This window comes from Athene cunicularia (assembly GCF_003259725.1).
Source record: "Athene cunicularia isolate RWA chromosome 5 unlocalized genomic scaffold, athCun1 chr5_part3, whole genome shotgun sequence".
NCBI classification, from domain to species: domain Eukaryota; kingdom Metazoa; phylum Chordata; class Aves; order Strigiformes; family Strigidae; genus Athene; species Athene cunicularia.
Window position 1 is genome coordinate 3045043 of NW_020799103.1, and position 18550 is coordinate 3063592.

Genomic DNA, 18550 nt, shown 5'->3' on the forward strand with positions numbered 1-18550 from the left:
TTTTCTTTTATAATTCATCTTAATGTTGATGTAATACAGTATTATTAATATTTACAGTGTGTCCTCTGATCAAACCTATACTTCAAAGCACTAAATGAATGCATTTTTGGAGCACAGGACAACCCAAAGTGAATTCAGAGCTAGTGTTATGGCTCTATCACCGAGTTTATACAAATCTGAAATTTAAAACTCAGGTTAAAAACCACTTCTTCCAGGATTATGACTTTTGAAAGGAGGATAAATCAGGAGGGGAGAAAATTTACAAAAGACAGATTGTAGGAAGGCTCAGTCAGTGAGAATATCTGTATAATACTAAAAAAGCCTAGTTTTAATCCAGAAATCCCTATATATCAAATAACTTACAATATTTAGGGTATATCATTTTATTCCGGTAAAACTATTTACATGAACAACTTTTAGTCACAAGAATAATCACTGCCTAAGAATTCCCCATGTAATCTTCTGGAATTAAGAGTCTGCAGAATCAGACTTGTTAAGTATTTAATAAACATGATGCTAACTGATGTTAAAAAAAAAACCAACAAAACCCAACCCAAAACCCATGGCATTGCAGTGGTAAAATACTATAATACTCCATGGAATTTTGGGGGAAAAGTAGTGTTTTTATGAAGGCACTCACTGCAAAGATAGCTGGTATGAGAAAGTGTGCGAAAGCTACCGTAATATAGACCTAGAAACTAAAGCAGTTAGCCAGACATCCAAAAGATCTCCAAATAAAGAGAGGGTTAGTTTGAATTCCAGTCTCTGTTTTTAAAGTTCACCTCTTGTTCTTTTCTAAAGTGGTTGTTCAGGAAAAAAAAAAAAAAAATTAAACTAAACTTATAATTTTTTTTCAAGAACAGCATGATATCGAAAAAAGAACACCCAGCTGCTGTGAAAATTAGAAGAGACTCCTAAGACTCACCACTTTTGAGCAGAAGGCATTGCACCCTTTCCCTTCTACGTCCTGTAGAGATTTAAATGGGGGATAGAGTCATCTCGGTCCTCTTGCTCATCCCCTTTCTGGCAATATTTGTCCCCTGGCGTACAGACACAGAGGGAGAAATTAATACACTTTTTCTTGCTTACTTGTGCAAAGGATACGTGATGCTCCTGGCAGCTTTTATACCACCCCATGCACAAAATCCAGGCACAGTCTGGCCTCTCAGAAAACAGTGTTCCAAGTTAATTTTTCTTTCTGTTAAGTTACTTCTGCTTTATTCTGTTGTTGATTTGTCTGCAGAAAAGTCCCAATACAAGACAGAAAACAATACTGCTTGCTAGAGGCAAGCATGATCCCAAAAGACACAGCCTAACTTTTCCTCAAACCTGTGCCAATGTACAGGGTTACTGACTTGCAGTCTTTCTGCTCTTCAGGTCCTGGGAAAACTCACAGAGTGGCTGCCAAGCTATCATGAAACAGTGACATATGTCCAAAATGTCTCCCGTGCATGCTGCTTTGCTAGGTTCCATAATAATGTAACTATCCTTTTACTGCATCAGGATTATTTCATGAAAGCCAATGTTTTATCTAATCTGGAATCATTTAGTGGCAGTGAGGTACTTTGGCTTTATCGTTCCTCGGATGAACAACAACTGGCCTACGTTCAGTGTTTACCTGGAAGGCATCACAGCCTGAGGAGAGTCAGAGTACTTTAAGGTTACACCAGTGGGAACACCCTGCTCACTGTAGTACTGTCGGGTCTCTCTTGGGCCCATTTGTCAGTATTTTGGACTGTAAAAATTTCTATGGGAGCGGACAAGACTTCCCTTGAGATTCCGGATTTCATAACAGAGCTTTTGCCACAAACCAAAGGGCAGCTCCAAACTGGCAAATCATGTTTGCCTTTCTACAGCATCTTTTTTTTCAAAGCCTGCAAATAATGTTTCGAACACAGGCTCATGTATTTTAGCAGACAGGATTTGGCAGAGAAGCACAACATTGAGAAATCTAGCCCTGCCCTGCCTGTGCCAATGTGAACTTGATCACTAGTTCTTTGAAGTGAATAGTGAAGTCTCAAGTGTCCACTATACCTCTGTAAAAAGAGTACTTATTATGCAGGTTAATTAATAGCCTTGTTTTATAGGCACTGGAAATAAAGATTAGTAACTCACTTCCTATTCTGTTTGGGTTCCACCCTCTGCCCAGTCACCTCAGCATGTCTTCATCTAGTCAAGTAAATGACAGGACTAACATTTGTCACCCGCAGTTTCTTCTTCCACCCTCTCCACAGGAGGAAAAATTAATGTTAAAAGAATATCTCGGGAGAGAAAGCGGTTATCTTTGCGTTACTTCTTTGTTACTGTGAGAGTTAATACCAACGGCAAGCAGCAGCCCCCCCCATTGTCAAGTGGGTGTAAGTGATACGTAGCAAGTGATACACAGAACCTAAGTAGTGGTCTACATCCAGAACCGTACTACTGCAACGAAAAGTATTACGCCAAAGATTAACCCAAGCTGTGCAACCTGGCACGTTAGCGTGCCTCTGAAGCCTGTAACTCCTAGTCACCAATAACAGATGTATGATGCAGTACACCCAGGCTGTTTATTTGCTCACTACGCTTTCTTCAGGAACGAAGTATCATTGATTATATATGAGCTAACCCTCCCCATAAAAACCCTTACAGTTTCCTCTCACCATGACACAGCTCACCAGATAGTTAGTACATATATAATTTTCAGCAGCTGACTAGTATAGTACCCACTCTATACGCACATGTGTGACCACTCGGAATCCCTTCTGAGACCATCACACAGTGGCCACATGGCTTTTGTGAGTGCTTTGCTCTTGGGCCAGTCAAGCCCACCTACCACGCAGCAAAGCCCTGCTAACAAACTAGCACAGACAGAGGATTCTTCTGAAAGAAGTCTGGGTCACTTGCAAAGAGTGGCAGAGTAAGGAAAACTTCAAATACTTTAAATGTAATTTCGTAAGTATTCTTGCTATATTAGTACTGAGGACTATTATTTTCATTCCCTCGCCCCCCCATTTTTCCCCTCAAGCTCATTTACTAATTTTTCCTCTTCAGCATTTGTACTCAATTCTATTTCAAGTTGTGTATGTAGGGTTTTAATTATCTTCTGTTTTGGGGCATTAAAAGATTCTGAATCATCCCACCTTCTGGGAGATTAGTAAATCCAGTGATTACCAACAAAAACGCTGCTGAATGCCTATTATCCATGTTAACTATTCAATTAAAAAATATGCTGGAGCCGTCAGCAGGACACTTCCATTTCATGGTTGAATAGAAGGAAAAAAAAAATCTTTCAAAATTGCTCTGAAGCAATTATTTTAAAACTTCTTTTTGAGAGCTAATTTTTCTCCTGTACCTCCATGCTGGAACAACAAAACCTGTGCATGGAGGTCAATGGCTGTAGCAGCCCATGCAGAAATCATTTGGCAGATACGGAGGCTTGTCTTCAACAACCCACTAAGATGAAGCCCTTATTTGTACCCGTTTTTTTCCCTTTCTGCATATGTTTTGAGTAGAATTTTGTTTCTGCCTAATCTTTTTAGACACAAGGAGGCTGCCACATGTGTTAGTATCCTGATGCTCTTCTGATTTCAATATTTTAAACACACATTTCTGATCATGGAGAGAATTTTTAGCCTAATCAAGCTTAAAATCATCAGTAATTTAGCGTTTTTGAAGCGACTTCTCTTTCTAGCACTTCTGTGGTTCAACCATTTTTTTTTTTTCTTTTCCATTTTTTTAATCGTGATTTTGCATTGAGAGTGCCTATATGCCATCGCATTGTTTGGCTACAGTGGGAAATGAGTTGACTGACTAAACTGGTGAGAAAACCCAGCAGCAGGTGGAAGAGTAGCCTGGGATGGAGCCCCTTCCTAACAGCTATTTACACCACAGCCAAAGCCCTCCCTGAAATACACCTCCTCCCAGGTCTCTCAAGCTGATCTTAAATTCATATATGGCCGCATACTTCACCACCATGGCAAATTAAGCTACCCTAAAACTCTTCCAAATCCTACTAACAAAAAACTAGGTGCATTTCAAAGGAACCTTCCATTTCTGAGATCTGTTTGTGGCACCTGTGGAACAAGTGTTAGGCAACATATACTAGTTTGCCAAAACAAGTAATTTTGAAATTAGCTAACAACAAGCACCACTACATGAAGTTGTCACATTACCTTTCTGAGGTTGCCATTATCAGAACATTTAGCTACTATAAAGATGCTACAGAACATAGGATTTGAGCAGAAAATACACCTGGTGGTATACCTGTATCGGGCAACAACTTCCAAGGCTTGCCTGCCTTTTACACTTTGAGAAGGATATTCAAGAGCACTTTCAAATGGAAGCCACTGTAGAATAGTATCTACACACACCCTGTTTCAAGGAAGGATAGGAGCAAATAGTTTTTCCCAAGAGATGATGTATGCAGGGAGCCTGTCAGTGCTTTGTCATTCCAGTTACAGTCTCTGCCCATCCTACCAGCAAGAGCAACATGGATGTTAACATACAAAATGGGCTCGGGGGAACAGAGCAGATAAATGATAGTCAGCTGTGCATAATGCAAGTTATTGGGTCAGGGATTACCATTAACAGGGCCTGGCATACATATTTCTATACATATTTTTATACATACATATATAAATACACACATATGCTTTAAAATATGAAACAAGGATGAACATAGAAGATTCAGACTTTCTATTTTCAGGTGCATTAACATCTGCTATACAGTCACAAAAAGCCAAAAAGGTTAGACAAACAACTATATGCAACTTATGACTTAATATGAGAGAACTGTGTCTGCTGCCTGTTCCTAGGGACTGTTCTTTCATTTGGGGCTAACTGAAAAGGTTTCTGCTCCCTATCTATTTCTAGCCAAATGTAAAAGCTGTGACTTCAGCAGATCACTTCAGCTATCACAACACAGTTTAGAACAACACAGTCACTGGGTTGCTCTGCACCTTCGTGCAGCTAGCACAGACAAAAACACTAGTGCTCCACGGAGAAATTTCTCCTTATAAAATAGAGAAATTAACTCTTCCCATTCCAACCTGAGAATGATTCTGCTCGATCTTCAGTATCAGACTTGAGAGGTGAGAAGACTGCCATTTGGTAAAACCATCCACCCATCAGCTCCATGCAGGCTCAGGTCAGCTGATGAGCAGCATTTCTATTCTCTCCTAGCCAAACACAGCACAGAAAAGTAACATAAAATCCAAATATTCAAAAAAGATTTAAGCATTTTTTTTACATTACTATTTCCATCCCCATTTGCTTTTCTCAGTGGCTTAACTTAAATAAAATTTTTAAAAATTTCACTCTAAGCCACACACGTGCATGTAGATGCCTGACACACCCCAGTGACTTGTTTTTACGGGAGTTACACAGTATTCCTGGTGTTGCCTCAGTAACAACTCCTACACTAGGATACTTGAGGAAACCAGGGCACAATTTAATGAGTACCACGGCATGTACTCTGTAGTCCTAAAGCTACTTCAGGAGTGTCTGGGAGGAGGCTGTTTACTTCTTACCTTGACATTTACAGAGAGAATACGAAGCAGACTGTCATCCATGACGCATGTGCAAATCCCAGTGCCGCGCAGAGCAACGTGACACAGTTACTGGCACAAAGTACACCACAGAAATGAACCGAGTACCTGTATTGGGTCTGGAGGTTTTTCTTAAATCTTTTCTACTCTTTTTTTTAAAAAAAAAAACAAACTGTTTGAATGCAATTTATTAAATCAAATGTTCTATAAAGAAGAAAACACAGAAAAAAAGTAATAAAGACAAGAAAAATAAAAAGTCTTATGAGCCTTTAGAGAGAATAGGGTATATCCTGCAAGGAAAATATCCCAGCTCAATATCCACTAGACTCCTGAAGTTTTACAGTTCCCAAACCACATTCTGGATTTCATACACTGACTTGCTAACAGAGGTAGCCTGTAATAAAGAACCGGTGAGCTGCAAGCATGCCATTGGTAGCAAAAACAGCTATGAAAAAAAAAAAAAAAAAGAACAGATGCTTTATGAATACTAGAGATGGATGTGACAGTGTTCTTCAAAGCTGGTAAGAGTTTAAGAAGTAAGCAAGAGAACAAGCTAATATGTCTTCTGCTGGGTCTACCTTTTTGCTCTTTGTAATTGGAACCTTGTTTATAAAAGCTGTTTACTTCTGCCCCTACTCAAACAGCCTAGAGGTGCCACACCAGTCTGGACTGAATGCCTGGGGGGTTTTTAACCTTTTTGCTTTTCTGGTCAGGAAACAGGCAGAGGATGCAGGCCAGACAGCCAATTCAATAATGACTTGTGTGATTTTTTTTTCAAAGATAGACAGTTCCTAAAAGGATTTGAAGGGTCAATAGGTGTCAAAAATACAATTTGCTCTAGAACAACTACAGCACCTCTTCACATTTTTAAAATAATTGTTAGCGACAACAATTATTCTTGCAGTTAGGGAACAAATGCAACTCTCTACAGGATCTGTCAGATCTGATGTGCAGAAACCAGCACTGCACTCAGAACAAGATGGCTACCTTAAATATACTACACCCCATTTTGCACACAAAGCTCTGCAAATTACGAGTGATTCTCTAAAGCAGTCCACTAGTAAGATCTTTGTGAGCTTTACAATTAACGTCTCTAGGATCAGAATTTAATCCAAAGACAAGGACAACCTAAGGAGAATAAAAAAGGATCCAACAGTCAATACGAAATGACAGCCATGTGGAAAGCGAGGCCTCCAGATGGTACGTTTGGACTTTTTCTTCCTTTAGTAACTGTGACCCCAGGTCTGGCTGTTGTTTATTTGTAATAGTATTTTTCAAATTCCACTCCAATTTTAAGCATTCATTACTCACTAGAGATGGATATGACTGTAAATTTCAGCGCTGGTTCAGAGTGCCTACAGTTTGCAGGAGGGAATCCCTTCCATACAGAGAGACGGGCTTTGACATATTGAAGATTTTAGCTTTGTATCTTACATTTTTATATTTACAAAATTGGATAAAGAGAAAGCAAAGGGCTATTACTTAATCTTACTCTATCCTCCCCTGAGGTCTTGCTATCTGCTTTAGCCTATGGCAGGTTTCTTTCTTACACATTTTAACACTGCATTCTAAACATTATTTCCGACAATTTTTTCAGTATGTGCCCTTTTTAAATAGAAACAAACTGCATTAGTCCCTAAAAAGAACTACACAGAAGACCAACTAATGAGACGATCTCTTTACCCCCAGTGAAAAATCTGGACAACTCCTATAAAAGATAGTCTATAGTTATTTACAAGTACTCCACAGAAAAGTAACACAAATCTTTCTCTGAATTTTATCATTTTATAAATGCCTGAAGTATTTCCTTACCTTTTTATTCCCAGAATATAATGGGAAAATCTATTTACTCAAAATCTTTCTAAAATACAAAAATAATTACTTTACTTGAAATATATATTCAGATAATCATTAGGAACAATATTTTTTCAGAATTCACAAAAATAAAAGGTAAAATAGTTTCTCTCAAAATAGTTGTTTGTGTTACATACCTCTTGCTTACATTACTGGAATTTCTCAGTCATTCATTGTTCACTGTCACTCAGATATTTTACAGAAATAGATGGCAATGCTGCCAGGAAGCTGTGTCAGATAGCTCTGAGACAACATGCTATATCACCTTAGATGTATGTAACTTACGCCTCACATTTGGTAATAGTTCACTTTGTTTTCTAGAATCCTATGACAAGTAGCAAAAATATGAGAAAAATGTATAAGCAATGCCCTGAGTATACAGAAACAACAGCATCAGCCCTAATAGCTCCTAAGGCCTGTCTGAACTAAAATGTACTTTAACATTATGAAATATTTTAAACAGATTTAGGAAGAAAAAAAAAAAATCTGTATTTCCAGATCCAGGACTAAAATTGTCTTTTCATTCAGACACCTTATATTTGGGTTTTATAAACGCCTTTATTTATGTTGTTACTGTCACATGCTATATGTCCTCCTTTTTAATAGGAGTTAAACACAAAAATCAGAATGAATGAAATACAGTTGGGAAAGAGAAACTACAGATGTTTCCTCAATTTCATATATGCATGTAGATATAGACATTTATAAAACCTGTATACACATATAAAATGTATTTAGTCTAACTAGTTAGTTCTGTCAGATAGCAGTGCTTCTGTTTGAGTATTACCGACAGATGCTCTAACTTTTAAGTACAAAGGAAAGGGATAAAACAAGCCATAACAGTTTTTAACCCATAGTATTCTTCTGAGGGCTTTGAAAAGATGAGTAAATGTGCTTTCAAAATTTATGATGATTGTAAGGGTCATTTACTACCATACTTAAAACGGTGGTATTTTTCTTCATTGCCCCTTGGTATTATTAACTTACATTCCTCACAGTGTTCACACTTTTCCGGTGCATACAGCAGTGTTTTCCCCTACAGACTTGAATATGTTTGGAAAACAAAACATGTAATGATTTGGTAAACAGCTTAGGAATGGTTCTTTAACACTGGTAACTAGGGCAGAGAGCTAGCTTCTGCGAGAAAAAAAATGCAGAAAGATCATGAGTTTATAAACATATGAATTCTCAAAGCAAACTTAAAAGGAGAGTAGCAAAAGGAAGGAATAGGATACATTATGAAAACCAGCAGATTATTGTAACGAAAACATATTCTAAAAATGAGTCATAAGCAGAGGAAGAACGAAAAATCAAAGTGGGAGGACAAAGATACTGCTGAAAAAAGCACATTGAGCTAGATAACACACACAAAGCATTAAGTCTTTTAAGTACTCTAACGCAACCAGCCAAACCTGCTGTCTTTCAGCTTTTCTAAACACAATTACATCCTTTGATGAGCAAATAATTTACAAGACACTATTACGTGCCATCCTTCAGTCTATCACATAGTCACACTGTCATCAGTTAGCTAATCATACTCTCTAAACATTTGTCTTCAGTATGTGACCCAAGAAGCTATCACATGCTTTTCAACAAGACTTGTATATCCCTCCAGAATACCACACCATTGCTGGTAGTTTCCATGCTGCTGCCATGCCCTCCATCCCACCAGCATGCAGACAGAGCTGCCTGGCTCTGTATTCCAAGACATACAGAACCACTGCATGCTACGTTATTTCTTGCTTGCACCCAAAAGAAATCAGGGGATAATTTCTCTGTTTATCTATAGGATAAAAGGGATAAAAGAGGCCCCTGAAATAAATTTCTGAGTAGTAACAAAGTTAACGTAGGGGTAATCTGTTACACCACGTGGAAATGGATTCTGTTCTCCCTAATTACCAGGATAGAGACCTGTTGCTTTTTTGGCATGCAATATTTCTGCAAGGAGATAGCAGTGGGAGTTTCAGAAGCTATTTTAGAACCGAAGTCCACAAACGCATTAGCAGTAACTTTGTCAGTCTGCATTGACACAGATCCATGGACGGAATTGGTTCTGTTCTGACAGACCAGTGATTCTTACATAGGCTACATTCCACCCAGGAACAAGAGCACATGCTGCTGAAAGCACATTGTGATGTTTAACCCACAGCAGGTCCAGAGGTTTTTTTATATGCATACAGCTTTGTGAGAAAGTCCCCTGGTACTTTCAGCATCCAAACAACAGCCCAAAGGCATGTTTCTACCATTCTGTGGGAACGATTACTGCTAAATTGTTTCAGATCTGCTGGCAGTATGTTTGTAACTGGGAAAGCTACAGTTGTTGCAATGGGCACTTGGATTTACAAGGCAATTAGCTCTGACAGTATTCCCAAACCTACTGTCAGGTCTGAGAGAATGGCATTCCCACACTGTGCTGGGATACATACATCCTCCTGTGCTCATAATTTCTAATGAATTAGAGAAATAAAAAGGAAAAAATGTGGGATTCGTTCATTTTCAATCGAACTTGAACTGAAATTCTGTTTTGCATACAGTGGAATGGATGCATATTCTGATACACAGCAGCTCTTGTTCTATTGCTTCAAGGAACAAAACCAGGCAAAACTATTGCAAAAAGAGTGGCAACAGAAAGCCTGAATGATGAGAAATAAAGACAGATCATTTCCAGTCAAGAAACAAATGTAATAAAAATCCATGGTGCACACATTTTCATGCTAAATCACTGCAGGATCATTACATTTGGGGTAATTTATATATACATACACACATATGCCACTAAAATTATAGCAATATATGGTAAGAACTGCTTCATGGCCTGTCTTGTAGTTCACCATTGAGGGTTTTAACTGCTTCACTGTACAGCAACAGCAACTCACAAACAGAATGTGATAATGTGTACCATAATCAGGGAGGAATTTTCCCCAGGAATTGTCCCCAGACAGTCTTTGAAAAGTTACTACTTGGAACAAGAGCTAATATATAAGCATGACGTTCCCTTTTTTGCCTCATTGCCCTCTGTAGGCTAATAAAATTAAATGACTGTTCCAGAGTAAACACTTGTCCATGTATTATTATTTTAAAACTGTCAAAATAACACACACAAAAATAACAAATGCATGAATGTAACATGAAATGAACTGTAATGTAAGGTTTAAGTACAATCAGTATGTAATTAGAGCTGCCCAGAAGAGGCAATACTTCTCAGACTGTTGACCTGAAGGGTATTTTTTCTTATATTTAGGCTGAGACAATTCCTTTAACTGAGATTTCAAAGTACAGTGTTATGCTATTTCAGAAATACAAAACCAAAGCAAGTTCTACTCTAACATGTGGTGGTTGAGCTGAGGTTCAAATGCATTAACTCCACTAACTACAAGCTTAGCTAATAAAGATAATGTAAAAGCACCTCCTTAGCTTTGTGTCCCTATTAATTTAGTAAAAAACAGCATACACTAACACTCAGAGTCACTGTTTTTACAGGGAAACACAGCTCTGCTAACACGAAGCCCAACTTCTTATGAAAAAGGACCCTGGCATTGTCATTAATTGCAAATTTAACTGTCTGCTTGTCTGATCTGATCACCATGGTACCCAAATGCTTTATAGATCAATATGAAAACATAATCCTTAATTCAAAGAGCACGCAATCTGCCAAGGTAAATTTACCCAGGGATAAACTCAAAGGGAGCGGTTATTTGAAGCACAGTGTTCAGGTTTAAGGCCGGACTGGGTAACATCACCAGTATAGGAGATTTGCAGAGAGGTCAGAAACATTAGTTATTTCTTTAAAATAAACTTTGATAACCATAAACTCTGACAATAGCTGCATTAGAGACAGAAGTGTAGCTTAAGATGGGACACACAGGACACTCATAGGTTCTGAAGGTAAACTGAAGCAAGGAATGTTTTGTGCTTCAAACTGTAAACCATGAATGTGATTACTACTCCAGCACCAGAAGGGTACTGGCATTTCCAAGATTTGTAAGTCAAGCTTGCCTAATATAGGGAGATTAAAACAACCCTAAGCTTTGGTTTGTTTCACACTGTTTCTAGGTTTCTGAGAGTTTGCTATGTACTTGGATCACACAAGCAAACTTTGATTTGTAATAGAAGAAAACTCACTTAGAAGAAAGATTGATTCTTATGTAAACTCTTGTTTCCCGGAGCCGAGCTTTCAAGTAAAACATCAAATACTACAGTCACATAGCAACTTCCCCTCCCCCATTACAGGTGGACTGGTTGGCCAGTTCCACCTTTCCTGTTGCTCTAGGCTGCACAAACACAGCGCTTGAATAGGTAGGATATATGTCAGCAGGGTGAACTTCCTAGTCTGTGAACAACTTGTATTTAAGAAAACAAGAATTCTACCCAAAACAGCCTGAGGTGGAAACCGGTGATGCTCTGTGTTTATGTATTCCAATATATTATGAAAATTAATAGCATCTAATGTCTTACAAACTTACTTTTACGCTCTCATTTAATGATGATTGGATTATTCAGCTAAGTAGAATGCATCTGAGTGCAAGCAACACTATGCTCCCATAGTCAATTTTCATTTGCTGTTAATCAATAACATTTTCAGAAGTACACCAGTATTCTATCAGATAACCACAATTAACACTCAATTTTCTATCGCTGATCTTAAGTGAGAAATAACTGCAATAAACACTACGTTTTTAAAAGGTTTTGTCTACTTATTTACAACCAGAGTCAGCATACACTAGAAAACAACTGAGGCTGAATACTGGCTTGCAAAAGTGCGCAACACCAATTACAAATAAGTATGTTCTTCCCCACCTTACTTTGTTCTTCTTTTTCTTTGCTGGCTGATGAATGATATGCTAAATATTGTCAAGTTCCCTCTTTGATTTCCAGTTGTCTTTAGATGCGTCTTTTTTCCTTACATATGCTTCTACTCTCTGCCTTTATTATTACCTTTAAGTATTAATATCCTTAAAACTGGTATGCACATTACTTTTTCTAAACCAAGGTGAAGTTAAAATATTTCAAAAATTATTTATCATTGTAAGCTGTGACTCACAGAAGGATTCACAGAAAGCCACTTTTGATGTCAAATAGTAACGTGGCAGGAAAAAGTCCTGTAATCTAAACACAAAAAGACCCGAAGTTACTGCCATGCCTTTTTCTCTACTGGGAGGCTGCCAGGTACGTGGTGCTTGTCCCTTCGCTCAGCTTCCAGTAGAGCCGGAGTGGGGCTCGTCTGCCACCTCCCGGGGGAGTCACAGTGCTGGGGACACGGAGTGGTCACAAGCCAACAGCGAGCAACAAGCCGTGAGAAGAGATCTAGCCACGGTAGAGGCCATTAAACACATTCTAACTACTTCAAACAGGTTACAAAGTCAAACACTCAAAAATTCGAGAACGCTGCAATTAGTGAACTGTGCTGCTGTATTTGTATGCAGAACTTCATCTTCACCCCTCTAGCTGCAAGGCTTGTTTTGGACACCAATACAGAGAAATAGCATTATTCAGTCATGGGGGGGTTTGTGTTTTTTTGGGTTTTGTGGGTTTGAGGATTATTTTTTTTTTTTGGTGGGTTTGGTTTTTTGGTGTTGGCCTGGTTTTCGTTTGTTTGTGGGTTTTTTTTATTCGGGAGTGGAGGTCAAACTTCATTCTGCAATTTGAGTTTTTCTAGATTTCTTCTCTTTTTTCTGCCTGCAAATTTTGTCCAGGTAGAGTTAGAGGATGTTAGTCTCTCTCTGATTTTCAGACACTTGGACACTGTCGCAGCCTGGTGGTAAGCATGCAGGAATGCCATAGAAATGGCTGCTGGACACGCGAGACTGGCTGTGCACGTACTGGAGAACTGATCTGCACGCATACTATACACCCAAAGCATTCAAGACATGCTGGATTCACTGTATATAGACTATAAATGGTACATCCATAAATATCCGTCCACAAATCTTAAGAAAAACAAAATGTAACCCTGCCTCTGAGGATATACAGCTGTTGGTTTAAACAACTTTCAGCACTACTTTCATTGCTTCATGTTTCATCATTAAAATACAGTTTTAAACAGAGACAGAGATTCAGCTTCAGATTTCATATAATTATGGTAAATTTTCCAAAGAATCCACAAGGTAATATAAATAAATGTTGATGAATACTAATACTGATCCACAACAGCAAGTAGTGTTACAGAAAGAGAACAACTACTTACACTGGGAAAGAATGCTGCAGTAAAAACAGAACAAGACTGAGAAAAAGTTTGTTTGGTCTACATGTGGATTATTTATACTTTTCTTGGAAAGTTGAAAAGCTGCTTACAAAAAAATAAACAAGTCAATACTGTGTTAAATAGCATTAAATGATAGCCAATTCAAGGAAATGAATCGATGCTGAGGAGGATAGAATTCAATCCATAATTTTCACATCTTATTACACCATTAAAAGACATTACTGCAACTACACCGCCTACTATTCACCCTAGTTATTCACTAATCCATTCACCTTTGTTCTCTGCTTATACAATAATTTTCTAATTTAGTTTCACTCCTTAAATAAACTAATTTTAAAACCTGACAAATTTCTCTACTCTCCAAAAAAGAAACTTCCTTTCATTGCATTACACCCACAGCTTTTATGACTGCATGTCACCAGTTCCCTTCCTTTGAATTTCATAACAGACTGTGATCAGGAAGCCCAATTCACTGGGTACCAGGGGACACAGAATTTCATCTTTTGCTATAGCTGTCATAACTCACATTTCTGCTCCTGTAATCTAGACACCTCTCATGACACATGACCCTCTCTGCACTTTCCATATTGTAAACCTCTACTGGGATGATAATCACCAGCACCTCAGACATTGGCAACTGGAATAACGCACACACAGCGCATGCCTACCCTCCTCTCCTGCACAGATTGCCTACAGCAGTCAAATGGGAAAGATGGCAGCTGAAAGCATGAGTTGAAAACAAGGCAGAACTAGAACAAAATAAGCCATCTCCTCTCCACTGATGACAAACAAGACCACTACTGGATTCAGCAACATAGAAGTGGCAACAGATCCAATACCCAGGCCGCATCATTTTGATGTGTCCAGGTTTTCTGTATTCCAAACCCCACAGAGCAGTCTGACTGGGTCTCACGTAATGAGCAAGCGGCTCACAGCTCCAGTCTCCTCTGCAGCACCTGTAAACCATGTATTTAGAGCAAAGAAAGGCTCTCTGTAGTGCTGGGCTGCACACGGACACAGTGATCAAAGTAAGAAAATGCCCAGGAACAAACCTGTTACTCAGGCAACATCTGATGCCACAGCTCCTACCAGTCACGTAACCATTCAAAGAGTTTCACACACAGTTCCTCCCAGCTGAAAGGTCCATACAGGATACTGTTCTGAGCCGAGCACTATTGCCTTCTCCTCACCACCCAAATCCCCCCAGCTGCTTTCTTCACTCTTCGCTACAAACTCCAACAGCACCAGAGCAGAGCTCGAGAAAAAGAAGCTCCACAAAGCTTGTTAGCTTGGGTTTCGCTTCCTTCCTCATCTTTGCCATGGATGCAACCAACTAGTGAGACACACCTCACTCTAAACCAGCGGATATCAAATGGGGAGCAAAACTAGTTTAGCAGAAAGATGAATTTTATTCTTAATTGTGGCCTATGGGAATAGAAATTTATAGTACCTTCTTTTTTTAGTTCACAGAATTCCGGCGATGTTGTCAATTTAGAAATATAAAAGGAGAGGTTATGGGCTCTATAGGGGTACTCAGGTACTGCAGAACTCTCTGCTGAGGAAACAGCAGTGTCCACCATCACCCTGGCCAATAGCAAGACAGAGTCTGTCAGTTTTCAGGTCAACATGTCTTCACCCTGCATATGCTGAAATCCATCTTAGAGGAGGGGTGACACAGCCCACAGCCTCCAATAATGTTATGACAGGGTGGGGAGGACAATTCCCAGCATCTTCTGCATTCAGGAAGCTTGAGATTCACCATTAACACACAGAAATTAATAGGGCAGTTCAAGTCACAGAGCTGTAATCATTCTCTCTAGCACTGAGCAGACAATTATGTCTGAGTGAATCCTTTTGAAGAAAAGTTTCTGAACAATGTTTTTAGTGGTTATAGAGTTGCACTAAAAGAGTTACACAAACCTTGCAATTTCATAATTAGTACTAAAAAAAATAATCTGCTGTGGCAGCTAAAATCCCCTGGAAGACAGGTATGTAAGCTCTGTTTGATAACTACTGCCCCAACTCTGCGAAAGCAGTTTCCTTTCAAGTTTGCTCCACTTTATGGTTTGCCAAGATCTCGGCTTGGAAGACTTTAAGGTTCAACATCTCTTTGTTTTAAGACATCATTTTCTTTCTTTTTTTTTTCCCTAAATAATATATATTTTTTTTCCTATTTTTCCCAAGCAGAACTATTTAAGTACCACTGAACTACAGAAACAGTAGTTTTCAATTCATGTTGTTTCAGATTTGTTTTCAATTTCTCCAACACTCACAGAGCAATATAATTCACAATAGTTCACTTGTTAACTCATAGCTTGCCATTAAATTTCATGTCAGTTACTGAACTAAGCATGAATCACTAAGCATACTACATATTAGCAATGTCCTGTAGCTTTGATATGACAAACCATCTGAAAATTAAAGTGCGGCCTTCCCAAGCAGACAGGCCTGTAATCATGTCTTCACTGCTCCAGTTACCTCGGGCTAGAAGCCTTGAGCTACTCCACTCAGGATGATGCAGCTTCAGAAGGAAGGGAACAGCCACATTCTAAATCATTTGACCTACACAAAAGGAATTGGCAACTAAATAGTTGTAAGCTTAGCTGCTGCATCCCCATTATTTGCTCCCATACTATCAACAAGAAAACTCCAAATCAGCCGGCCAAATGGGTCAACTAACATAAATTTACAACACTACTGAACTCAAGCCAGTAGACTTTTGCTTGAGGCCCAGATTTAAGTTACAGAGAGACAAAACTTGAGTTAAACTAACACCGTTTTACCTAAACTCTAAATTTAGCACAAGGAAACATTTTCAAAGTTACTTTGAAACATACACTATCATTTACACACCGGTTTTGTAAGTAATACTGCCCCTTGTGAGATCCACACCAAAACATGAACATCTTCATTATCACACAGTTGTGAAAAAGTTCACATTTAACTGCAATACAAGGCAAGCTACTAGGGCCGAAGAGGTAAGGGACAACATACCAGTAAGAATTTAAAATTCTATTTTCTTTCTGTACCTTAGTGCTCCTTTCAATTTTCTCTGACACATTAGAGTTAAGACCGTGTATAAGACTTGCAGTTTATTCAAGCTATCACAGCAAGACTTGACAGAAAGGGATTAGGCACTAGCTGTATTTTCAGCAGCTGGGGTTTTGCCTGAGGTCCATTCCATGCATGGAATTACAGAAATCAAGAACAACACCAGTTTAAGAGATAGTACATGATTTTATTATGTGGGGTGAGGAACTATTGGAGGTAAGGAACAAAAGTCTTAATGACATTAGGCATCACTTATTTTGCTCTTTACTAACTCATTCTATTAGACAAGGAGGATATCGGTGCCATCATCATTCAGAATCACCTTTATCATTTTATGAAACTAAGGAAGGCAATCCCAAAACCAGAAGCAGCTAAAATTAGAATAAAAATATACTTGAAACAAAACCCAAACAACTAGAACAAAATTTCAACCAGGCCACTAAGACAGCTGACACCCTGTAGGTCTAGAATAATACACATATTATCTAATTAGAAGTTTCACCAGCCTTGCTTTAAGCACTTACAAGGAATTGGTTCCTAGATGAAAAATTACACTGATGAACCAGAAAGGCAGTTTTCTGGAAATTATTTTCATGTATCAAATATCTTCAAAACCAAGTCTGTTGTGACATGGAAGAAATAGCCCATAAGAAACAACAAATTTCACTCATAACACAAAAATCACTATTCTCTAAGAAATCAGAGAACAGGACAGCTTATCTATCAAGACAAATTGATAGACATAATTGTATTTCACTCTTGAATAACCACCAAATCAAAATTCTTCAGTACTGAGCAGAAAAACGTTATTCCACAAATTGGCCAAATAAGTGTTATATGCTCCCTTTTCTTTGGCTGGGGGGGTGGGGAGGGAGTGGTCAAGCTTTATAAGAAAGAATTACATTTTTATTCCACCCTCTTTTCATACATTTCTGTGGTTTAAGCAGGTAACTTTTGGAAGATCAAGCAGACAGGAACGCAGTGTGCTAATATCAAATTACTTCAAGTTCTTCTGCATAAATATGACTGTGTTATACAATTTTAAGAGCACTTACACTGATGTTCTTAAGGCAGTTAAGTCAGCTTTCACCTTGGTATCTGCCAAGCTTCCTTCAATGAATTTGTTTCACATCGCAGTTTCTGTGCAACGGCTGATTTAAAGCCCTTCTCTCACAGATAGACTGGCAATTAACTTTGTAAATAATTATCTTTAGGGGGGAATGCCTCCTCTGTCCTTGAGGTCTTTTGAGATTATGACCTCCTAGCTTTTCTTTTAAACTTGCCTCCTTGATTAACAAGAGCTCTTGTGAGGTGGAAAGGATAGGTCTACAGCTAGCAGACATTGCTGACATTACCTCATCAAGAGCAGAGTGCCGGCTTGCTGCAAAGATGTGACTGTTCAAGAGACAAAGCTTCGTTAATGAAATAGCCCATGAGAAGTCGGCAGGGCCAGAAATCACCAAAACTTCCTAGTTTCTGCCCATTGTCTTTCAGAATTTCAACAATAAGCGGCCCACCAGGAAACGGGGACTAAGCGATGAGAAAAAGCCCACGCTCCGACTCTTACGAGCGTCTTAAGTACAACTACCGCGGCCCCCAGAGCCCTGCTTGGCCGCCCTTCAGGAAGCGCCCCGCTCGCGGCTCCAGGACGGGCCCCGGTGCTTCACCCTACCCCTACCCGGTGCGAGGCAGGCGGGGCTGCCCGCAGCAACGCCAGGGAGGCGGACCATGCCCCGCCATGGGTGCCAGACCGACGCAAGGCCCTTCGCCATGGGCGCCTCCCTCAGGGCCGCGCTCACTGACCACTTCCGCCTCGGAGCCGCGCGCCGCCATGACGTAACGTAACGTAACGTGACGGCGTGACGCACTACCCGCCGCCGCGTTCCCCGCGCGCCGGCACACAGGGACCGCTCAGGGC

The 18550-nt window shown here is 39.3% G+C and overlaps 1 protein-coding gene across 1 annotated transcript in view; it reads left to right on the forward strand.

The window, feature by feature from the left end:
- The first annotated feature begins 18360 nt into the window (after positions 1-18360).
- The window catches only part of CSTF3 (cleavage stimulation factor subunit 3), a 52549-nt gene continuing 52359 nt past the window's right edge, over positions 18361-18550 (forward strand). The window contains exon 1 of the mRNA XM_026850679.1: positions 18361-18468. Coding sequence (XP_026706480.1) covers positions 18361-18468 — 108 coding nt within the window. The remainder of the gene's footprint in view (positions 18469-18550) is intronic.